Here is a 25,801-nt window from a genome sequence, read left to right as displayed (position 1 = left end):
TGGTTTCAATTTCTCCCTGCTGCCTCCTGCTGGAAAAATAAGTATATAATACAGTTATGCATAACTTCCCTATGTGTTATCTGGATGATCTGCATAAATTCAGTTTGAAAAACATAATGGTCTGAGCTTTAGCACACTTCCCTTTCCACAGTCACTGTGATAGGAATATCGTTTAAGCTGGGACAAGTTCTAAGTGTTGTATACTGGAGAGGGAACCTTTGGATCCCTCTCCACATAAAAATAGATTTTGAAGCTTATTGGCTACAATAGCGAATGTCATCCAAAGATGGCATTATCTACCAGGCGCCAGCTCTGAAAGCTAAGCTTCTAGCAGCTTTGTAAATAGGGTTCACAGACCCCATAGAAAGCTAAGGAGAGTGAATTAGCAAGTTATAGTAGAGAGATCGCCACATATTTCTGTGACACCTACAGCAGTGTCCTCATAATAAATTATGGGGTAACGCAGATAGGGACTGATTCCGAGATGGACGCAATGCCAATGTTTACGCAGTTACGCGATTATCGGTAATATGCGCATGTGCCTGAGTCGCACTGCGCATGAGGCATGTTTATTATTTATTTATTCACAAAGTGGTTGACAGGCAGGGATGGTTTGTAAATGACAGAGGGAGGTGGCGGCTCAAACATTGCGGTGTGGCGACTCAAGTGCAGACGTGTCGCCACCATTTTCTGAGCATGTCTCTGCGACTGCGATCCCGTACGCAGTCAAAATGGCTTCTGTGTCTCAGTTCCTACGCCCATTTTGCACAACTGTAGAGTTACTCAGAAAGTCGATTATTAACTGATCTGCAACCGAGCTGCGTCCTTGCGTCTCTGAATTAGGCCTATAATGCGGCAATCCTCCAGAAACGTCCGCTTTTGAATTACTGACTTCAAAAGTTGTTTAGTAAATAGCAATGTTCAGGGTAAAGTAAATAGCGGATATGTGTACAGCCGAACATTGCGGTGATGCATATCCTGCCGAATTGAATCTACCCCTACAGTATGTGTCTTACTGAGTAGATTGAATATTTTCTTCCTTCAGATGACAATATAAATAAGACTTGGCCAACATGGATGTTTTTTATGTACAGGTATATGTTTGGAGGTATTCTTTTAGTATGTATTTTGGGAAGGTTACGATCTTAGGGATCTACTGTAACACAGGGGGAGGTGTATTAACACATTTATTGATTCAAAAATGCTATTTCGCTCAATGACGGTTTAAAGGAGGCGGCAAAATCGTTGATATGTATTAAAAAAATCATTTGCAGAAAAGGGAAAGTGTAATCTCACCTCCTCAGCGATGCCGGTCTGCTCCGTAGTGCTGCTGGTTTCATGCTGTATGGACGGGAAATAGCACAAGTGTTACATGGTTATGTGTGTGCGTCCTCTGGCTTCCTGTTACCCACCTCCACCGCACTACAAACTACAAAATGAGACCAAGGGACCCTTTACGTCCTCTAATAAGTGCTGCCACCATATCGTTTCCATACAACCCTATGGCGACGGTGAACTCATACCAACATGCTTGTCACCTTTGAGGAAATAATCTTATATCTTCTCTATGTGCTTTAATACAGCTCAGGAAACTATACGAGTGTCAAATTGCAGCGGTTCTTGTGCATTTGACAGTTATCAACAGATAATACATCGCCCCATAGTGCTATAATAATAGCACTATGGGGCGAATACATTTTTGTTTTTGTTTTCTGGACAAGATTTGAACTACTCACAATGCTTCTAATTTGCCCAATAAAAGCACTTGTACATGTGGGTGCAGGCGTTAGTAGTTATTTCAATTTGGGTTATTTAAAGTTTGTACCCCTCACCCACACATGAAAGCAGCAATCCTGTGGGCCGCATTAATGTTTATGAAAATGACGTTTAATATATGACTAAGTATGACTGACATTACTGAAGCACAGTATCGGTTCAGCTTACAGAATTGCTATCTCTTCTGTGCACAGGCATTTGCATGTACGTTGGGCTATATGCTACAGGCATTTTAAATCCATCTCTTCTCTGTTCTATCTTTAGACAGATGATTGTCTATGGAGAGACATAGATTTAGTGCACTCGGGAGCGTTACTGAAGCAGAAGATGGAGCAGTGATGGTGATGGGGCACATTTGCTGGTTCTGTCAATCATCAGCTTCTATAATGCCCCCTTGTGTACTGAATCCTATGTCTATGCAGTTACAGCAATGATCTCTGTATGAGCATCTGTCTCACCCAATTCACATGGAACAGACAGAAGAAGGATATAAAGACAAGTTTTTAAGTTACATTTTATTTAATCAACTTGACACACACTGTGCTGTATATGTAGCTTATATAATACTCCTATACTTGTAGTTTGGTTGCTGTTACCACTAGGTTGCGCTGTTGCAGGTGAAATAACTTAGAATGCTCTCATTATAGCCAGCAAGTGTAGTTCATTTCAGATTACATGTATTAATCAATCTAATTATAATTCCTTTATATGTTAAGTTTATTACTTTTAGCAACTACCTGTTTGTCCCTATAATAGTTGAGGAGGGAGTGCTTGATAAATGGACATTAGTACATGAAATATGCTGCTACTTGCAGAGGGCATATTTACTTATTATTGCATAGGTAACACCACCTCTAAATACATTATCCACAGCTTACTAGAGTCAGCAGCAAAAGCTGCAGTGTGCTAAAGCACATAATAAAATACACTATGAAGCATATTTATTAATTATCTGATTCAGGTTTGAACGGATAGCAAAGCTGCACGCAGGCTATAGATATATGATGTATGCACACAGGCAGCTTTGCAATCCCATCATTGTAAATATGCAAATGTAGCAGTAGGTGTAGGACACTCCATGCTGCATTTGCGATCCCAGCACTGCGACGAGTTTGCAGGCTAGGATCTCCATCATGACCATCGGTGGTCGATGATCGCGATGGTGGACGGCGCCGGGCTGCCGGCCAGCTGAGTAAGCCTCGGCTTTCTCAGACTGGCCAGCTTGCGAAGCCAGGAAACTGCATCAGTCGACGCAGTCCCTAGCCTTGCCACTCCAGGAAAACGGGGCGGGTACGCCCCCGGTTCCTACGAACCCTCTCACCTGCATTTTCTGTGGAGAGTAGCCTGTAGGCTACAGCGGCTAATGCCATCTGAAAATGCGTTAGCTGCTGGGACCAAGCTTTGTAAATCCGACAAGCTAGTAGCCCCCATATGAACCTGCTATGTGAGCTGCTTTTGCTGCCGACATTTGGAGGGTCTGCATCAGATATGGTACATCCAGGTTGATGAATAATATTTCTGGGTACCATTTTTTGGGGATAGCCTACAAATATTATTTCTTAAATAGGCCCCTATAAGTTTAGAAGCCAACTAGACACTTAGGCCGGGTTGTATCATAGTGTAGTGTTTCCAAACTGCAATTTATGCATAATTTTGTTCGCTTTCCAAATTGTACAATTTATTAAACTGTAAACCGCATTAAAAGACGCATTGTTTTAAAGCGGGTCATTTGGAAATGCCGGTTTTACGAGCTGGGATATATACAAATGGTAGAATGATAGAGCGGTGGGGTGCAAAACTCTTTGGAAACCTGCAAGAAAACAGCAAAGATTTCTCAAATAACATCATTTTGAGAATGATGCCGCAGAAATGTGGTCCCAAAGTAGCAATATGTCTGGATATGTATCTTACGATATGTGTAAGACAAAATCAAAAGCATTCTCAAAGCACAAGCAAAAGGGGTAGCAAGTATAATATACACCCAACCGGATCTATGCGCACAGGTTGTTTGCATTGACAATGTGACCAAATTGCTAAAAGATAAATTTTTACAATACCAAATAGACTTTACACTCAACTAATATATCAGACACTAATGCTGGTCATACACGCTACAATTATTGGGACGATCCGCCCGATATCGGTGGATCGCCGCGATAATTGTAATATTGCTCGGTCGGGCATGCTGGATTGTCCAGCATGCCCGTCCGATGCGATATTACCCGGTAAACTGTCGGCCGCATCGGGCAGTGTATGTCCAGCGCAGCCGACAGACAGACATTTCCTGTGTTCCTTTCTACGGAAGGAACAGGGAAATGTCTCCTCCCCCGGGTGCGGAGCGCAGATGTCGGGCTATACACTGTGAGATTTCACTCACAGTGTATGCCGCGGACATCTGCGGCTGGCAGCCGTCCAGATAAGATGTCTGTCGGTCTGACAGACATTTTATCTGGCAGTGTATGCCCAGCATAAGGTTAGGGGCCTTCAACCTTGGCCCTCCAGCTGCTGTGGAACTACACATCCCAGCATGCACTGCCACTTTTTTGATATAACAGCATGCTAAAACTGGCAGTGCATGCTGGGATGTGTAGTTCCACAGCAGCTGGAGGGCCAAGGTTGAAGACTCCTGCACTAAGGGGTATATTTACTAAGAATCGTGTCTTTCCGAGATTGCATTCCTGGCCGTGTTTCCCTTGATAATCAATTCAATTTGCAAATATTTTCCATAGACAGGAATACAACATGGGGATTTACCTTTAATCATGTTTGCATACAGGGTCGTAAATGGAGCAAACTGTGGCCAAAATAGAAGTAGATCTCAGAAGCACTTCACAGATCAGTGTGATCTATACTATAGTGTAAATAAAGAGTTACATTAAAAAAAAAAAAAAATGTGCGGGTTCCTTCCCCCTAAAGTATAACTTGCACTGAACTTTTGAGCTTGTTCTGGTCCTAGAAAAACGGGAGGGATCCCCAGTAGTTCCCGTAACCAGCACCAGACTGAAACAGCCAGGGGGTGATGGCACAGCAAGTGGGGGACACAGCATGAGGTACCCTCTGCCAAAACATTCTCCAGCCCCACACTGGTCACCCCAGCCCTGGTAATTCTCTGAAAGTGGGGACCACCGCAAAAAAGTGGTCTCCCCTCCCAAGGTTATCCCAGGGCTAGGGTTAGATTTAGTACTAATATTGTTCTTCACAGTGGGACTACAGGTCCCAGCAAGCCTGCTCTGTAGCATGTCTCTTTTTAAATATTTTCTTTACAGTGGGGATACAGGTGCCAGTGGTTCTACTAGTGCCAGTGGTTCTACAAGTGCCGCAGGGCAAGCTTGCTGGGACCTATAGTTCCACTGTGAAGAACAATATTTAGTACTAAAGTGAGTGACAGGAAGTCACCGTTTGGGGGAGGTAACAGGATCTGACTAGGCAAAAGCAGGCATGTCTGACCGTTTAAATGCCGTTTCATGGTATTAAATAAATTAGACATTACAATCGCCTGAGCAGCATGAGAGCTCTCTGCGTGTCAGGACAGCAGGGGTGTATCTACCCATTGGCCAGGATGGCACTCACCAGGGGCGCCGGCCAAAGGGGGACGCCGTCCAGCAGTGCCACCAGCAGCCAATGGGTGGACTACCCCAGGGGCTTGAACTAGGCCCACTAGTCCCTCAGGCCCCACAAGTGTAGGGCAGATCGCAATGAGAGCCGTCTGCCCTACACAGTAACAAACACACAGTCGCCAGCGGCGGCTGTGTGTTTGTTATAGCAGCCAGCCAATGAGAGTCAGACAGACTCTCATTGGCTGTTGCGTCCACGGAGGGAGCCGGCTGGTGCTCACTTATGAGCTCTGCCTTCCGGCTCCCCCCGTAGAGGGTGATGAGCACTGTATAGGGGTGGCCGCTACTGGGGGCACTTTATGGGGGGGGTGTGGCCACTACTGGGGGCACTGTATAGGGGGGGACACTACTGGGGGCACGTTATGGGGGGATGGCCGGTACTGGGGGCACTGTACGGGGGGGATGCTACTGGGAGAACGTTATGGGGGGGCCGCTACTGGGGGCACGTTATGGTGGGGGGATGGCCGCTACTGGGGGCACTGTATAGGGGGGACTGCTACTGGGGGCAATGCATAGGGTGGACTACTATTGGGGTCCTGCATAGAGGGGACTACTACTGGGGGCACTTCCTGAAATTATGGGGGGAGGGGGGCACCAGTCTATCACCTTGCCAGGGGAGCTCGGACCCCTAGATACACCCCTGCAGGAGAGCTGCAGTGTTTGTGCTGGTCAGACATGCCACATATACAGCATGGCTGCCCGATGTACATTGATGTTACCGATGTTTACGCTGTTGTATATCGTTGGACGGATATGAGAAGGCAGCAGTTGGTGTCGCTATGTTCGGCTGTGACTATTAGCATATTTTAGCAACTGCGATTTGTGAGGGTATGCAGTTGCGTTTGCATTAGCGTACATCTCTGAATCAGGCCCTATGTACTTAACACCCAAATAGAACTGCAACATTCACATAGGACTGCATTGTTTTTTACCCAACACTAACCCGTCGGGAGTACTGCAATGCAGGTGTATCTGCACAGTTCCATCCACTTACGTTATATGTCAGACAATTATCATCAAAGCAAGCTTAATAGTCTTTAAGAAAAACAAAAGCAGTTGTTTGCAGTTCTTATCCTTAATATTGTAAATATATTGGTATCAAACAAACTGAAAGGGTGAAATGTAATAGGGTGCAACACAGACTCGAACCTTCTCGCACATTTAAAGGTCCAAGTTTGTCTCAAGACTCGCCAAATGTAATAGCCTGCGAGTTCGAGACGATTACATTATGCGAGTCCGGGTGAGTTTTCCTATGAAAACTCAGACCTCTTAATGCGACTTTTAATGGTTCTTAAAATACAGGGGACCCCCTAAGCATTATCGCCCCTGTATTTTAAGAACCAGGACAGACTCAACAGAGCCCGGGACTGGTTATGCTTGTGGGGGGGGGGGGGGGGGCGCACGTCATTTGTTTTTAAATAATTTTTACTGTTACCACTTTTCCTGTGCACAAATGACCGAGACCCAAGTGAGCCCTGTCATTGCAGCCAATCAGCAGGCGCCTTCATAGGAGCTGCCATTCAGCTCCTGTGCCCATTCAGTGTAGCCATAGGGTAACTCAGAACTGCCATAATCAAATGATCTGCAATCCATGCTGCGTCTTTGTACGCAGATGGTCAGATTTGCAAAGCTGCAAGTGGGTGGGGTAAATTTACTAAGAATAGTGTTCGGCCTGGGGGCGTGGCTTGGCTCTGGTCTGAGCTCCTGCTAAATATCCGTGTTTTATCCTGTTCCCCTGGTGGTATTGGGCTGAAACTTGAACCACAGATGAATTACATATCACTGCACCTCCGGAGGTAGTTTCGTCCCCCTGCGTGCCTGCTAATTATACTTACCAGCTCCGACACTGAAGACAGTATCCTGGCCTAGCTGAGGTCCCGGCAGGGTCTCCCTTTATGCTGTTCCTGACACTCCTGTGCTGTCTGGTCTGCAGCAGTCCTCATTGTCTGGTGCTCGGTGTGTGTGGTCCGAAGGTCGTGGTTGCAGGTGGATGCTCTGGCTCCTTACTGTACCAAGCTGTCAGTCTGTCCTCCGCCCATTTTAGGTGAGGGAGGCTGAATACAGTCCCTGCCCTGCTTCACTAAGGTTCCTGGATCCTGGGCACATGTGGAGGGACAGTGGCCCTGATTCAGAGCCACTCGTTAACAGCAGTACGCTCATTGCGTTCCGATGTTCAATAACCGCGCATGCGTCGGAGTAACACTGCGCATGTGCGTACTGCAGATTGCGAGTTTTTTGGGACTCGTTCCTAAAATAGCGTACAGGAAGTGACATGTCAAATGTGATTGACAGAACAGGGCGTTTTAGGGTGTTGACGAGGGTGGAGATGGAAAAACGCAGGCGTGGCGAGGCGTTTTTGGGGCGTACATACATTAGCAGATGCGAGCGTAAAATGTGTACGGACCGACTCCTACGTCACTGGATGATCCTCTTTCCCTTCCAAATGCTCGCACAGCTTAGGGTCTGGATTACTCGACCACATTGGCGATGGCCTTCTCCTCCGTCCCTGGACTCCACGATGTTGTTGCGATTAATCGCGGGCGGGCAGAAAAGCAATTAGTGTTGGATTGAGAACCGGCTTGGTATGTGTTTTGAAATCAGTTTTTTGGGATAGCACAAAACGTACGCAGGTGGAACTCAGAGCTGCTAATGTCAGGATGACACAGTCAATTTGCGTACATTTGGGGGGGTTTATTTGGGCAGCAATTTGGTGGTTAGGGCCTATTGTAACAATAATTTCATCATGTTTTCAGTTTCGCACCATTTTATTTGTGCCTCTTGAATTTGCCGAATTATATGAATTTTTAAACGTTCCTTAAAGAGCCCTTTTTTTTTTTTTTTTTTTTTGGCCGAGTTTTTGCCTTTTGGCCCAGGATTAAATGTAACCCATTTGTACAATAATTTCACAATCCAATGTCATTGTTTAATTTCCAATTTATTGCTCAAACAAAAAAAGTTATTTTTAAAATTTTGGGGACATCTTTTTTGCCCAAAGATATGTTCCCAAATCAAACAAATTGGCCCAACATAACTGTTGACATAAACATACATCAAAAAAATAAAAACATTTCACAAGAAAGGAGAGGGAAGTTTTGACCCGAAAGGAATATGAGCCAAGCACAGAAGGATTGTGGGAAAAGTCACCATTGCTGTCACCGTTTTTTCACCCGTTTGGATGGGGGAGGGAGGGCGCCAGACCGGGTCCGGGATGTCATCGGGCTGGCCTGTCCAGAGGCAGATGTTGTGGCCTCTGGACTAGGCACAGGGCTAGGCACATTTGGAGGATTGGCTGATGTTGTGCCAGAGGTGGAGGATCCTGATGTTCCGGCAGGAAGGGAGGTCGGCTCCACCATGTGCTGGCGAACGAGCTGCTCCAGGGCATTGGCGATGCGGATGTTGGCCCTGGTATTTTCCACCAGGGCCTGACCAATGGTCTCGTTGGCCGCAGCATTTTGCTCCAGGGCCTCAGCCACCCGTAGCAGACTGGCGTCCATCCTCTGCAGAATCTCCGTATGGGAATCCGATTTGAAATTGAGTTCTGTGAGGAGGGCCACTGCCTGCGAGGGGGATTGTCCTGGACTGGCTTCTGCAGGGTCCTCAGCCGGATGTACTGGTTCCTCCCCTGCAGAGCCAGCAGAAATTCGGCGGCCAAGGCTCCCCTCTGGAGCAGACTCATCCGCCTGTGTCTCTGTTAGGAAAAAAGAGAAAAGCCTCACATTACAATCTACATATTGGCACAATAACATTTCAGAGTTGAAAACATCCAAAGATTTACCTGGGACAACATGAGGAGCCGCAAAGTCTGGCATGTCCGTATCCATGTTGGACACGCCAAACACCTCCACAGGCTGCACACACCCCTGTGCCAGCTCTTCTAAATCCGTCAACTCCAATGACACAGGGGTGGGACCCCCACCTGTCCCCCTTGCATGCCTAGCCCTGTCCGCGAGTTTTTGTTTTAAGCGATATTTGAAGTCGCCCCATCTGTGGGAAAAAATGGAAGCCATTATCCTTTGGTTTAAAATGGGGTTTGTTTTTAGGGGGGGCAAGGGTTTACTTACCGCCGTTTGACATCCCGGGCTAGACGGACATAATCACCCACCCTATTGACAGCAACGGCTACCTCTTCCCACATTCTCCACTTCTGGCTTACACTCATATTCCTGTCTGCCTGTGGCAGGATGTCCACACACTTCTGGATCAAAACCTCCATCTCCTTTCTTGTGAAATGTGGCTGCCTTTTTTTTTTGGCCGCTTTGGCCGGAATACTGGGCCCAGCAGCCTCTTCCATGTCATCCTCCTCACCTATTTGTGTAAATTTACAGAATTCACAAAATCACAACTTGCCTAATCTTATGTTTCAAATTAATCGTTGATAGAAAATGCATGAAAGACTTACCGCCTGACTCTTGGGCATTTTTTCCCTGGTCTGTCGCCATGTCTGAGGTCCAAACAAGAAATACAACAGAATTTGAATGTGTTTTCGTGACGTATTTATACATGCGTCCTTATTTTGCGGCCGCATCATTGATTGTGCGGCCCTATGATCCCTCCTTAATTTGTGCGGGAAACGAAACACTATTTATGGCTTGGTGTGTCTCAAGTCGAGGTGGCGTTTTTGGATTGTTGGAGGTTGTCTTGGCTGGAGTTTATTGATTGCGTAGAAAGGAGTTGGCGGTTGTAGATTCGTTTGTTGGTTTGATTTGCGTTTTTTTTTTCCGTTATCTTTGTTGGTTTATATTTTTGGGACCTCGTGTCTTGATTTGGTAAGTTTTGTGAAGTCTAACTTTTGTTCAATTGTTGTTTCATTGTGTTTCTTATTTTTTTTTAATTTTGGATCCATAATTTCTTCTATTTTAGATTTTGTTTATTTTCGACCCAAAAGACCTTTTGTTTTTGACTCTTATATATTTGCTCTTGGTAAGTCCATTTTTTATCTTGTATTTGCGAACTAATTAGCGCATTTTTAGTAGTTACTCTTGTGACTTGTATTAGCGAACTAATTAGCGCATTTTTAGTAGTTACTCTTGTGACTTGTATTAGCGAACTAATTTGCGCATTTTTAGTAGTTACTCTTGTGACTTGTATTAGCGAACTAATTAGCGCATTTTTAGTAGTTACTCTTGTGACTTGTATTAGCGAACTAATTAGCGCATTTTTAGTAGTTACTCTTGTGACTTGTATTAGCGAACTAATTAGCGCATTTTTAGTAGTTACTCTTGTGACTTGTATTAGCGAACTAATTAGCGCATTTTTAACAGCTTAATAATCATTCTAACTTTTTGGTGGTTTCTCTTTCGCTTTTTGGGCCAACATTTCGACCCATTTTGATGTACTGTGTTAAATGTCGCTTTGCTGTATTGCTAAATGGGTGTTTGGCATATTTTAACTTTGGTCTAGCACAAAATTTGTAAACAAAAATGCACAGAGTGAAATGTGTCAAGTAATTTTGGTGTTTATTTTCAGTTTGGACGTATCATGACAATACCCCGGCATGTAAGCAGCAATGGATGGTATCATCAAGCTAAGTTGTTTTAATATAGTTTTGGGGTGGGTCAAAAGCCTTACTTTAAAAGCTTTGAATTTCAGGTTGATCTGGGGCGGATTGTTCTGGCCATGCTCCCGGAAGCCGACCAACCTCAATCTCGTCCCAGGCGTAGGCATCGTAGGCATGCAAGGCCCCAGATATTTCGAACACGTGTCACCCTTTTTGGAATGCCCGATGATGAGGTTTTAAGATGCTACCGTCTACCTCCCAAAATCATCATAGACACTCTCTCATTAATAGAAAGTGATCTTGAGCGGCAAAATGACAGTCCAACAGCAATACCACCACTTACGCAATTTATGGCGGTGTTACATTTCTGTGCCTCAGGATCGTTTCAAACAACGGTGGGAATAGTGGCGGGCATCTCCCAATCCTCCTTTTCCCGGATCCTGAGGGCAGTGATGGAGGCACTTTTCAAGCACCTCCATCATTTTATTCAAATGCCTTTGGATATGGGTGCCCTTAGTGTGGCCAAGGCCAATTTTTAACAAATAGCTGCCTTCCCACACATCATAGGGGTTGTGGATGGTACTCACATGCCACTTCAGCCTCCAGCCCGGCTGGAGGCCATATTTAGAAACAGGAAACACTATCACTCCCTGAATGTAATGGTGGTATGTGATGCCTCCCTCCAGATCCTGTCCCTGAATGCTAAATTACCCGGAAGTGCACATGACTCCTTCGTCATCCGGCAATCAGGGATATGGCACAAATTAACCAACCTACAAGCTGGTGATGCGTGGCTTCTGGGTAAGTGGAGACCTTTAGTACATAACAATGTTAAGCTTGATACACAGTGTTCCTGATGTTGTCAATTCTTTTCCATAGGAGACAGTGGATATCCTTGCATGTCCTGGCTGCTCACTCCTTATTTGGCTCCCACACCAGGGCCACAAAGTGAGTATAATTCCGCACTTACAGCCACCAGGCAAGTGGTGGAGCGCTGTATCGGCCTTTTAAAATGCCGATTCAGATGCCTCCACCGCTCTGGTGGCGAGCTCATGTATTTGCCGGATATGGTGTCGAAAATTGTGGTCCTGTGTGGGATATTTCACAACATCGCCATAAGGAGTGGTGTCCCAATGCAGCCAGAGGATGCCTTACCTGAGGATGGCCCCCCCGAGGTTGGTCGGAGGTCAGTATGTGGGGGGGCCATACGCGATGATGTGGTGGGCAGATTTTTTAGGTAAGTTTGAACAAAACAGTGTTTTAACCTAATGTGTATGTGTTTGTTTGCGAACATCTAATTTTGTTTTCTTTTTTTCAACATCTTCGGTTTGTTCACATAATCTTTGGCCCTACAACGCTCACTACTTCATGCTACCCTTACCAAACCTGGATCTGCACATTTTGGGAATATATTCTGGAACCCATATCGCAACGCCATGTTTGTGGAATCATTTTGGCATGGTCCTTCCTCAACCAGTTCTTGATTTTTTTTTTTTTTTTTTTTTATTGGGTATGTGTTGTATTTGAGATTCTCACTGTGTGTTTTTTTTGTGAGTGACCACTTTGATTTCTCAGTTATGTTGTGAATAAATGTTTGGAGAGTTAAATGTTCTTCCTTTTTTTGGACGTTACCAGCAAGTTTAACCAGGTTAACACACCTTACATTTGACTAAGGGGTAATCCAGTACTGACGCCAGTTGAGCAAAAATGAAATATGTTTTCAGGTTCCCAACCCACACCAAAAGGAAGCCTGTCCAATCATTTGGCTTTGTAAGATTCGCCTAAGCATCTTGCCCACCAACTAGGAACCTGTAAAATGTAGAAATATCTAATTGCCACTACACACAAAAAGGGAAATGACATTGTTACTGTTATGTGTTTCTTGAGGGTGTTTTACATACAAATACAAAACCCACTCTAATTTTTAAAAAATGCAAAACCTTGCAGGAACAGTCTACTTATGTCAGGGTTAACTATCTTTGGTTTTGAAAAAACGAATGAGGCAGAACGTATATTAGAAATAAACAATTTATTTTGAAAAATATAAAAACAAAAAAAAACTACTGGCGAAGGATGCCAGACAGCCGGTCAAGGGCCACAAGCACCCCAATTACATTTTGGCGCATGTGTGCCACACAATGTTCGACCTCTTGCCGACGCCTCTGTTCCTCTGTGGGTGAGAAAAGTGTGTGGATTAATCAAACAATAGGGAATCCACATTAAAAAAACAAAAACACAACGAAATCACTCCAAAACCAAAATTAAAAAAAAAAGGGGTGCTGCAAAAATTACAAGGCCTATGTAGAAATACCCACAGGTGTGATATGTGTATGTTGAAATCAGCAGGAATAGGTAAAGGCAAACTGCTAAATCACCAAAAAAGAACCCAAAAATCACGAATAAAGGAACGACACATGATTACATACAAACAGTTTGTGGTTAAAAAATACGCAAAATAAAAACATACCGGTAGCCAAAACGGCAGATCCCGAAGTCCCTCCATCTTCATCCTCGGAGGAGCCTTCATTCCCCAAAGAACGGGGCGGGGTTATCACGGACTCCAGGGAGGGGGCAATTGGAAGAGGGGTGGTTGGAGGAGAGGGGGACGGAGGGGAAGGAGGCCCGACAGTTCCGGGAGAGGCTCTTGGCAGGCTTGGGAGGAGGGGGATATAGGGGAATTATTTGGGGTGGAGTGTTGGCTGGGGGTGGGTGAGAGTGGGCGGGACCGCCGTCTGGCCGGACGGTGACGGCGTAGTCTTGCCTGTCCCCCTAAAAGATGTCAAACAAATTGTGGTTAGTTTCTGGCCAAATCCTGCCCAAATAACATTTTAAAATCACCCACCACCAACAAAAAACATGCAAATATGAGTAGAATGAATATATCAGAAATAGAGGGAAAACATGGTCATGCAGATATGAGGAGAATGAATAAATAGGACAGACATAAAAACATGCACACGCAGATATGATGAGAATGAAAAAATAGGACAGACATGAAAACATGCACACGCAGTTTGCCCCACAAAGACAAACATGAAAACCACAATACATAAAACTTACTTTCCAATATCTGCGTTCGCCGTTGCAGGTCAGACCACCTGCGCTCCAGCTGGCCGATGTTGCGGCGTGAGCCGAAGGAGCGCAGGCGGGCCCGTGCCTCCGCATACGCGGAACGCTTCTGCCGGTTGGTGATGGGTGGAGGCTGGCTGGTGATACGCCGATCCAGCACCTCCGTTAGCACCAGCAGCTCGCGCCTGGTGAATGCGGAGGCTCTCATGATGGCAATGGTGTTTTTCTTAAAATTCATTTTTGATAAAGTGTGGCAAAAATTTCTGATTGGCTAATGTAGCTTGGAAATTAACAGGAGCAATTTGATTGGTTAGTGTATGAGTCATGTGTTCGACAGGGCCAGAAATCTCTGGAGAGTTATGATAGGCTTGATGCAGTGACATGCGTAAGCAAATTTAAATAAAGAAATGAACCCCGGAAAATATGCGGGGATCCACAGCAATAGAACAATTGTCTCATTGTGGCTAACATGTTTTTTGAGCAATAAAAGCGAATGTTTAAGCCGTACGTATTCTGCGGGTAAACACAAACACGGACAAGAGTAAAGTTTCTTGCATTGTGTTGAAAAAAAAAAAACATTAAGCTAATTGATACATTGATTGGCATGATACGATTGATGGAGGTAGGCAGAATAAAGGAGCAGGTAATCGACATCTGACATGGCCTCTTCCGGTTTATACTTGTGCGTGCGTTCCCTTCAAGCCATTTCGGGGATGTACGCTCGCTATTTCGCACGCTCGTTAGTTAGAGGAGGGGTCGTCTGAGTTTGGGGAGGATTTTTAGATGCGATCGAAAATACGAGCGAGCCCTTGAATTTAAATATTTTTGTACGTACGCCTAACGTACGTGCGCCCGCTTGCGAGTGGCTCTGAATGAGGGCCAGTGTCTCTTTCCTGGATCCTGGGCACATGTGGAGGGACAGTGTCTCTTTCCTGGATCCTGGGCACATGTGGAAGGACAGTGTCTCTGTAAGATTGCCTACACTAATCCTCGGTCGCATAATTCTTGTGTGGGCCCCACCCCAGCCTCTATTACACAGCTCCTATACCCAATCCTTGCTGATTTCTGCTATCATCACACCTGTACAAAATAAACATGGAGGCCTCTCTACAACAGATCCTGCAAGCTATCAATACCTCTGCTCAGAGACTTATCAGCAAGGTTGGGGATTTACAAATGAATATTCTTGCTTCCTGCTGTATCCCTTGGCAACCCCGGGAGGAGACTGAGATGTGTGAATCTCCATTCTTTGATCCTGCAGTTCACACTCCATTTGAGGAAGATCTGTTCATGTATTTCTCCTTCCATATGTCTGTGATTCTCTCTGCATTAGCTAAGTTCAGATGTTTGGCCCTGTGGGGTCTGCCGTGGTTCCAGGACTTGCTGCTGTTATATTTTATGTACTTCCCTGTCGGTTTTCGGGCATGCTGGAACGGGACTGCTCATTATGGTACATTTTCACAGGGGGCCGAAGCTTGGTCGGACTGATCTGCATCAATTTATTATTTTGTCTTACCAGTTGATATATGCAAGTTGTTAATAAGATATGACCTACCATAGTATATTTGAAGATTCTTCTGTAATTGCCTAGTACTTTTATAGTATTCTTATGTATATCCTTTTTATCACATATTTGTATGTAATTTAATATAATTTGTGATTATTATATTTTATTTGGTTATATGTTTGTTATATGAAACTGCTGCTATATCTAGATATTCTGTTTTATATATATTTTGCTGTGGCTATTTCTAAGCTTCAGTCTATTTTATGGGATTACCCTGCTTACCTGGTAAAGGTAGTTTCTCTGTTAGAGCACCTTAGATATACGTAATCTGTTTGCTGTTTAGCCTATTATATTTCAGTATTTCTGTATTTATTTTTAGTCATTTTACGGAAATGCGGGAGAGTAGTTTATGGGAGGAGCCGGCTGCTTGCTTCGTCCTGGTTATGGCAATTTTTGTGTTTTTGCCCCAGTCAGTTATCCGAATATCTATCCTTTCAATCGGGGGGAGGGGGACTGTTAGTAGTAGATTAGTTTAGTTAGGGGAGAGGTAAATGTGGGATCCTGGTATACTTGAGTTGGGGATAGGCTATACAGGGTGGGGGGTTATAGGGTAGGGTTGCTTTGGGTGTATTTTGTATTTGTTTAATTATTATTTTTGCAGGTGTGGTCAGTCTTATGGTGGGATATTTTTTATGCATCTCTTATGCTTATTGTTCTTGGTCTCTAGCTCCTACTTCGGGAACCCGAATGGCGCCTTCGGGTACTCGTATGTATGTATGTATGTATGTATGTATATCCTAAATAATATGACTATACCTTATGCTTTGCTTTGTCTGTATGTATATGCCACAAAATTTACTTTTCATACTTGCCGCACTTGCTTTTATTATTATTATTGTTTATTGGGTGTATTTTCAAAACTTTAAATAAAAAATACTTGATTTAAAAAAGAATAGTGTTTGGCCTGTGTTTGTCTGAGTTTAAACACAGGTAGGAATGATCGTACACTGAGTATTTTTAAAAAGAAAATCGCAAATTTTCTAAGCTCCCGTGTTTGACGGGATCGTGTTTCCGATGGTGTATGTATGTTCCTAACCGTGTTTCCTGCCCGTGTTTCCCTAGCCTAATACTGCCGAACAAGTAGCCTGCACATATCAGTGAGAGGCACAAGGCTGCTTGTGTGTAATCATGTTTAAAATAAATGGTTAATTTAAACCGCTTGGGGTTCCCCCCAAAATCATAACCAGCCCCCGGGTCAGGGAGCCAGTCCTGGTTCTGGGGGATAAAATGTGTAGGGGTCCCCTGTATTTTATGAACCAGCACTGGGCTCTGTGAGCCAGTCCTGGTTTTAAAAATACGAGGAATAAATGGCATGGGGTTCCTAGTGTGTTTAAAATCAGCACCGGGCTCAAACTAGCCGGAGTGTAATGCCACAGCCAGGGGACTTCCACCGGGTCACCCCGGCCAAAGCATTAACACCGCAAACTAGTCAGCCCAGGCCGGGGATCCCAGGGGAGACACATACATACTCACCTTGTCCCCAGTGATCGATCCCCTTCTCCAGTAGTGTTCCACAGTTATCTAGCATTCCCGCTAGGCTGTTTTAGCGGGGCGCGGCACCCTGCCCTCTTTCTGGAAAGCAAAAAGCGCCCTGCCCTCCAGAAGGAGGGCAAAAAGCGCCCTGCCCTAACAGCATGCGGGTACCGTCTTCACCCGTGGGTCGCAGTGTCCCGCGGGTGAAGAAATGTGCGGTGACCCGGTCACCACCGGAGAATAGCCGGTGGGCGCATGCGCCCGGCATCTATTCTCCCTGTCTGCAGGGCTTGGGGGCTGCCCGGCGCGTCCGTAAGTGCCGGGCACGCCCCCAAGAGTAACGAAAAGGGGACACATCTTATAGGCATGCCCCCTTTTCGATGACCACGCCCCCTTCTCGGTCGCGCGAGCGCCGAAGGCGTGCGCACAGACATGCCCTCTCTAACTCCGGCGCCCTGCCTCGCGCCGGAGCTAGAGGTAACACTAGTTATCCATAAAATAAGAATTAAATATTCACTGACCTACTGGCACAGGTCGATCGTCTTCTCCAGTAGAGTCCCAGCCATAGAAAATAAGCTGAGTAATGTGTACCAGTGCGGACAGTGAAGAGATGTATGTGTTTCACATACATCTTTTCCCTGGTAAATGATGGAGACCTTGTGGGTTCCGTCACTTGCTGGGCCGTCAGCCAATCAGAGGTCGCTCTAAAGTAAGTGGCCGCTGATTGGCTGTGAGCCGTGTGGCTGTTGGTTGATTCACTGTTCTCACTGGTCCGCGTTGCTCGCTTATTTTGTATGGCCGGGACTGATTTTAAAAATATGAGTACCCAATGCCATTTTTCCCCCGTATTTTTAAAACCAGGACTGGCTCATAGAGCCCAGTGCTGGTTCATAAAATACGGGGGACCCCTACACATTTTGTCCCTCATATTTTTAGAACTAGCACTGGCTCCCGGAGCTGGCTATGCTTTTGGGGGGGAACCCCACGTCATTTTTTTTTCATTTAACCCTTTATTTTATTCATTAGAGGCAGAAACATACAGTGATCACACTGATCTGTGTATGTTTCTGGAAGACACGTTGCTTAGGAGGTAGTCAGTTTCAAACTTCTATTTTTTTAACTGAGTTTGCGTAAATTACATTCGTGATTATAATCATGATTCTTGGTAAATTCCCGTGTTGTATTCCTGTCTATGGAAAGTACTGCCGTGTTCAGATGATGGTGTATTCTTTTCTATTTATATTTACGGGTGCATTTTAACGTAGAATTCGGCCATGTTCACCTCTGAAAATACACCAGTTTTTGCCATAGTAAATTTCCGTGTTTGTAAAAATGCCAAAATACTCCTGAGACTGCAAATTCGGACCAACACAGAGCTTAGTAAATTTACCCCGGTGTCTCGAAACATCTCCCGGCGGCTTCGACATTTGCATATTCGCCTAGACGGAATAGCAGTTGCTATGGCATTAGTGTGCATCTCTGAAGCAGGCCCTGTGTCTCTAAAGATGAATAGTTGGCAGTTGTGATGTTGAAATTGAGACATCTGTAATATACTCTATGTCGCACAGACTGTGTAATACTGCTTATAATGAACATTTGACTTTTCAATTTATTACAGTCCGAATGCTGGCAGCAGTCGCGATGGACTAGACAATGAGACTGGAACGGACTCTGTTGTTAGCCACAGGAGAGAACGTCATCGGCGGAAGAACAGAGAGGCCCATGATGACGGTATAGTGACCTGCCATCTTGTCTCAGATTTCATGCCCAATTACCTGTCAAGTGTGTATCGATTATGTCCTGACACAGGCCTGTGCCCAGATCACATAAATAATGGTCATTGATTTCTTTAGCAAAGGATGCCTACCTCACTTATGTTTCTGTGACTAAAAGATGATAAAAAGATGTGCCTGTAATACAGATGCACAGAGATAGATCGCAAATATGCTGACAGCAAAGCCTGTTTCAGTGAATGCTATAAACATACTGTTCATCTGTTGATGTCTGTGTTTTTGTCTATGTGTAGGAACAATTATAAGAGTATTGAAATATAAAAATGCAGTAACAATAATTTGATGTTCGCTCTTTAAGGTTTATCGGTGGATAATTGTTCTTCCACTGACAATTGCTGGTTGGTCATAAGAACAGGTGCTCATTAAGCAGATGCCTGAAATCGCTTGACACCATATTTGTCTCCTGACAATGTACTCCTGTGCGGCCTTTTCATTATTGTGTCTCCTGACTGGTGACCGGCATCTCACACCCATCACCATTACTCAACCTAACTGATGCCGCCACACGGTAACCCTAAACCTTACAGGCACCACAAGCCAAAAGCTGTGAGCCGACAGATATGGTCAGTGCATAGTATAATATGAATCCCCTGAGAACAGCTGGCTTATCACTAGTTTGGGTAGCAATTATTTTACAAGGAATTATGTGGATGCTTTATTTCCCACTAATGACATACAGTATTGATTTTATCTATTGTTTATATTTATGAAACATTCGCCACTGTCATACATTTTATAATATAACTTGGCTATATGACATACAGCTCTAATTCCTTTTGTCCTTAGGGCGCAACAATTATTTTATTTGAATGTGAGATATGTTTTGAACTCTTTTCCTTATAAATCTTCATTACCCAACTAGCATAATTACAGGATACCCATGTCTGAGCCCCCTGCAGTTCCTGGCATACTCCACCCCAGGGGCGGATCAGGATGGAAAACCAGTCCGGGAAATTTCTGGAAGCAGCCTTAATAAGCGGGATACTCCCTCCTTATAGGGCCTGGTTCTGAGTCGGAGACAGCCGCAGCCTTCCTGGTGTCTTTTGATGCAGTTGCGTCTGAGATTTTATGCTAATGCAGCTACAAAACTGGCATATCAGGGGCAAACAAGCAACCAACTTCCAGTATCCCCTGGATGCGCTGTCTACTGACAGGCTTGTTTGCCCCTGATATGCCAGCTTTTAACTTTTCTGATATTCGTATGATTAATCCTAAGTGGGGGTCTTCCTTACCTATATGGTGGTTTCTCTGCAAAGGGGATCCTGAAGAAATTGTTTCTCCCTGGTCAGATGATGACTTCAGTCGGTACTCACTATTCATGTAGGAGATCACATGGTCCAGAAGACACCTTTTTGCATTGGATTATAACCAGTGTCATAATCATATAACAGAGGTTCAATCATATAATACATAGGGGCCTATTCATCAATCAGATAATACATAGGGGCCTATTCATCAATCAGATAATACATAGGGACCTTTTCATCAATCAGATAATACAAAGGGGTTTATTCATCAATCAGATAATACATAGGGACCTTTTCATCAATCAGATAATACAAAGGGGTCTATTCATAAATCAGATAATACATAGGGGCCTATTCATCAATAGAATTCACATAGTTTTCTTCTTAATTTTCGTCTGTATTCATCTTGATTAATCTACATAAGTATCACATCCGAAAAAAAGCAATTTCTGCGTAAACATATTTTCGGATAGTGATACTTTCCTACCCCGATATTTGCCTAATGCTACCTTAGGACTGCAGTACGCATTCGCAGCCTGCCCAAATATATACACTACACACTTACAAGTGCCCCGTATAGCAGCTTCCTATGTAAAAGCAAGCAGCCGAGGATGCCCTTGTAGTAAGTGGTGGGCCCCGCAGGTCAAGACAGAGGGGAGATGTCAGGAGAACCAGGCAGCAGCGGCAGGGGTAAGAATTGTCCAGCTAGGGTAGGAGAGGGCAGGCCGCTGACACGAGGGAGGAGGAGGAGCGCACTGCTACACAAGCTGTCGTGCAGTCTAAAAGGCAGCTTGTGAGTTCTTTAGGACGGTGAACGGTTCATTTACAACGTCAAATACCGAAAATCTAAGATTTTTGGGGTTTGATGAATACAGTAATTTCCACATGCCCTTACTAAAGTATGGGGAGTGTGGAAATTAACGGAGACTGACTTAACCAGGATATATTAGTCATATCTCTTGCGTTAAGTATTTTAATGAATACTAGTGTTACATAAATAGAAAATACCTAAATAATAAAACTTCAGGTTTAACAAATAGGCCCCATAGTCAAAAAAGTTTTGGTGTAGGGCACAACATGAACTTCCCTGATCAAACAATTTTATATTATTAAACTGTATTTGCTAATTTATATCAGTCATATGGTTTCTTTACAAATGGTGCCTTGTTGAAGACTACTGTTCCCAAGCCTTTTCCTTCTAATCCTGCTAGTAATCTCCAGCCACTTCCCCCAAGTTCTCCCCAGGCTCCCCCTTGTGTCTCTCCAGCCTCACCCTATCACTGGGTCTCTCCAGGTTTAAGCTGGAATGCACTGGCCGTAGCAACTAGTGCTGGAAGGGGAAGACCAGAGACAGGGCTCCCTGTACATGCCCTTGTCTGGAGACCGAAAGGGTAACACTGCCTGATCGGAGCTCACCTCCGATCGCAGCACCAGACCCCACGGGGCCAGCCCAGTGGGAACACTCCCAAGTTCCCGGTGGCCCAATCTGCCCTGGCTCACCGCTTCCAGTAAGACTTGGTTACTCTAGAATAGAATACTAAAGGTAGGGAGATGTATCAAAGAGAGTGATAAAGTGAAGTTTCCCAAAGCAACCAATCAGCTTCAGCCCTTCCCTTGTGTAAAAGTGTGAGTCCGAATGTGGACTGAGATACCCACTTTGAGCACATGCAGACTCTGAGATATGTCTCCAGTTTTATTCATACTGGTCTTTGGAAGTTTAACAGGTCCTGTTTTTACCACTGGAGTCTCTGAGAACGGATGTCTTGTACACATCATGTCCCGACTGGTTGTGTGCTGCCTGCAGGCATATGCTCTTTCTCTGTCAGGGGAATGTGGTGCTGGGAATGGACTGCATGCTGTGTATGCGGGTCACAGGTGACTATATATCTGCACAGGTATGCCTCGCAGTCACTAACAATCCATGTCTTCCTCACTGCTGTAGCATTATGCAGAAAACTGTGCTGTTGTACGGTCATCCAGGTTCCCTGAGTGCAGAATGAAATTGGACTGGTAATATAATGTGCCCATATATATGCATACCATTGGGCACCAATTTTTTCTATACAGACAACACTTGTATATTCAATTACATACAGAACGTCCACCTCACCATATCTGACACCCTTTGGTGACAGCTGACATAATTATAATGTGTTTGCAGGGGAGATGGTAATTAAGCTGCTAATATCTTGTGTACTATTTGCCCAGATTTGATGCCATCTTCTCCATAGCCAGTGCTGTTTCCTAGCATATGCCAAATGTACATAGGGAGAGATATTACCAGCTTTAAAAGGATAGTCATCAGTCACACTTACAGCACTAATGCTGCAATAAGCACTAGGTATACACCAAATTAATGATCTAGGATTTTATCAAATGCCTAATTATTTCGTAAAAATAGTGAATCCAATACTGAATAAGCCAAACCCTAATGTTACAGGAGGGGCTTAATAATTTTAGTGATATTAGCTTGGGGGAACAAAAATTTGGACAAATTCAAAACCTGCTGAAATATTTAGGATTTAACGGAATTCAATGGAATCCTTAGATCCGTGCGCCCCTAACAAGCAAATTACCTGACCAGGAAGTGATTTATATATGGTTTACACATGTTTCTTATTGTGGTTATTTACAGAAGCCTTCTAATTTGCTAAAATGTTACTTTGGTTATGGCTCGGATCTTCCTGCCAAGTTCGGATCTCAGACCGAGGCGAAACGTCATCTTTCACGGACATCTCAGCACATTTCATTCCGAGATCGAACTTGGCGGGAAGATCCGAGCCAAAACCAAACCGATCATCTCTACTAATTATTAGACTATACCAATAGTTATTACGTGCTTTAATTAAAAATGTTGAAATTTTAATATGAAATCTGTATAATAAAAGTTTAGAAACATGATCACAATGCTGTTTACAGAAATGATGACTGCCTCGACCCTACCACAATGTCCATTAGTTAAATACAAGTTGCTGCCTCTGGCAACTCAGACATGATTTAAAATGTTCTTCTTTTTTAAACCAACTTTAGCAAAATCGTTAAAGAGAAAAAAGATTTATATATCGTTCAAATTCCTGCAGCTGTCATTATACATCTGTATTTCAAAGCAACATTTTTGACAGTCTCAGTTTTCACAGCCCCATTACTCAATATGGTTCAGGCACTCAATCAGGGAGGGTTGACTTCGATTCCAAGCTGGCAGATTTTTGGCAGAGAACAAACAGAAAAGGAAAAATAAATATTACACTAAAAGAGCATGTTATTATTGTCCGGAATCTGCAGCCTGTTGTTTGGTTTATAAGATCTAATTAACGTTAAGTAGGAGGTTGGCATCCAAGCTTGCTTTTTCTTAGGATAGGGACACTGATCTATAATAGGGTCAGTTTAACATACAGCACAACACATGAATATTTTTAACGTTGCTTAACTTTTTGACATCTCTACACCTTATTGTAAATATAAATAATGTAAACAAATGAATCCTTTTTATGTCTTCTTCAGAACTGACGCTGTGATTAATAACTACATGACACTCCTATGCAATCTATACCATAGTGCTCTAAATGTGCTTCTAAGTGACAGGATGAGATATATACAAATGAATAGAATGTAATAAAAGAAAAAACACTTTACTGATATGAAAAATGCAAAACACATATGAAAGCAGTGTTTGAAAGAACATAAACACATGCATACAATGAATGCAATATCAAAATGGCATAGTAATATCGGGTCTGCCAGGGGAACCCCCAACACGGAATAGATGCTAACAAGCAAATAATGATAATCCAAAGTATCATAAACTCCTAAGTGTTCTACTGAGTCTAGTACATGAAAATGTTCCACCAAGTAGAAGTGAGTGTGAAGGAAAAAGCTGGCTTGTACTGATAGTAAATAGCGGCGTCCCGCTAGGGTACAATGTACACACAGTGCTGCTGGCCCAGGGTGATCTTCCCGAGGAAGGCAGTACGGGTATGCGGCAATGGACGGTGGAACTCCACACAAGCTGCTAACGTCTGGTGGTCTAGCCGGCAGCACACCCGTCGTGGAGGTCTGCCCGCAGTGCACGCTGAGGAAGCTGCTGTGGACGGGGAGGAGATGTCAAAGGCTCGGGCATGCTGACTCCGTCCCCCGTGCACTCCCTCCTCGAACGGAGACTCACCTTCCTGCGCCTTGCCGATAGCCGCTCCTTCCTCTAGCCGGCTGTGCTGTCCTGTGGCACGAGTTCTTCCTCCCTCTCCGGGATCTTCTGTGTCCCGTCTCCTGTCGTCCTGTATGGCTGTAATCCGTCTGCTGCTTCTGGGTTGTACCACGTGATGGTATAACGTTCAGCCAATTGGTGGATACTAGCAATAATTCTCTGTGGGGGAATAGTCCTGTCCTGGCAGAGTCTGAGTGTTAACAGGTCTCCAACGCGTTTCAGCCTTAGTTGGCCTTTTTCCAGGAGTTCACGTGCATAATGGGAATCAAGATCTTGGGGATTAAAAGGAACTCTCCTCCTCTTTGATAGGTCGTATGTAAATGAGGTGGACTTCAATTGGTCTTCCCTAGTAGTGTTTTTTCTTTTATTACATTCTATTCATTTGTATATATCTCATCCTGTCACTTAGAAGCACATTTAGAATATTGATTATATCCTTTAGTTCCCAACTTAACATTCCGCATTTAAGCATGGTGAACTATAGCTGAGCGCATATATTCCTTTTCTTCTAACCATTTACGATAGTCAGCTATCATTTGTATATTGCAGCTCGCCATAGATCCATAGATCCACATTCTATCTCAGTGCGCAGGTTTCCACCCCCTTTCGTTATATATTCCATAGTGCTGTCTAGTACTGCAACATAGGGTCTGATTCAGCAGAGGACCTAATGCGATCGCAGCTGCGATTTTGCACAAAATGCACAGGCGAAAATATGCTAATAGTTTAAAAGCTTACCCGGGCATAGGGACGCTCTCTGCTGCCTTCTCATCTGTGTCCAACATCCCGTACCTGCATAAACATCGATGACATCACCGCAGATCGGGCAGCCATGCGGTCATTGCAGCAGGTCTGACCTGCCTCAAATACTGTCGCTCTCCTCGCACGCAGAGAGGTGTCATGCTGTGAAAGCAATCGCTAATTTATTCATGTCCACGGAACAGCGTTTAAATGGTCAGACACGCCTGCATTCACCTAACATAGGGTCTGATTCAGCAGAGGACCTAATGCGATCGCAGCTGCGATTTTGCACAAAATGCACAGGCGAAAATATGCTAATAGTTTAAAAGCTTACCCGGGCATAGGGACGCTCTCTGCTGCCTTCTCATCTGTGTCCAACATCCCGTACCTGCATAAACATCGATGACATCACCGCAGATCGGGCAGCCATGCGGTCATTGCAGCAGGTCTGACCTGCCTCAAATACTGTCGCTCTCCTCGCACGCAGAGAGGTGTCATGCTGTGAAAGCAATCGCTAATTTATTCATGTCCACGGAACAGCGTTTAAATGGTCAGACACGCCTGCATTCACCTAACCCTGCCCCCCTCTCCCAAATGCTGACGACATGACATTCACTTCGTCAATGATTCCAATGTGCGTACGTAATCGTAGAGCGATCACGGCGCAAATAATTGCCCGATCTGCATAAATCACAGTATTGCATCCGCTGCTGAATCAGGCCCATAGAACGGTTTAACCTGCAGCATCAATTCATTTATTTATTTAGAGTGCAAGCTCTACAGGCAGGGACCTAAACCTAATGTTCTTTATCCACTGGACAAT

The 25,801-nt window shown here is 44.4% G+C and overlaps 1 protein-coding gene across 2 annotated transcripts in view; it reads left to right on the top strand.

Annotated features, from left to right (window-relative positions):
* Window positions 1-25,801, top strand: part of DVL1 (dishevelled segment polarity protein 1) — a 248,251-nt gene that overhangs the window by 80,542 nt on the left and 141,908 nt on the right. For both annotated transcript variants that reach the window (XM_088482235.1, XM_088482236.1), the window contains exon 4: window positions 18,615-18,727. In XM_088482235.1, the coding sequence (XP_088338361.1) occupies window positions 18,615-18,727 (113 nt within the window). The remainder of the gene's footprint in view (window positions 1-18,614; window positions 18,728-25,801) is intronic.

Source organism: Taudactylus pleione, unplaced genomic scaffold (genome assembly GCF_031769625.1).
Source record: "Taudactylus pleione unplaced genomic scaffold, aTauple2 ptg000284l, whole genome shotgun sequence".
Taxonomy (NCBI): Eukaryota; Metazoa; Chordata; class Amphibia; order Anura; family Myobatrachidae; genus Taudactylus; species Taudactylus pleione.
This window is presented reverse-complemented; position numbering and strand designations above follow the sequence as displayed.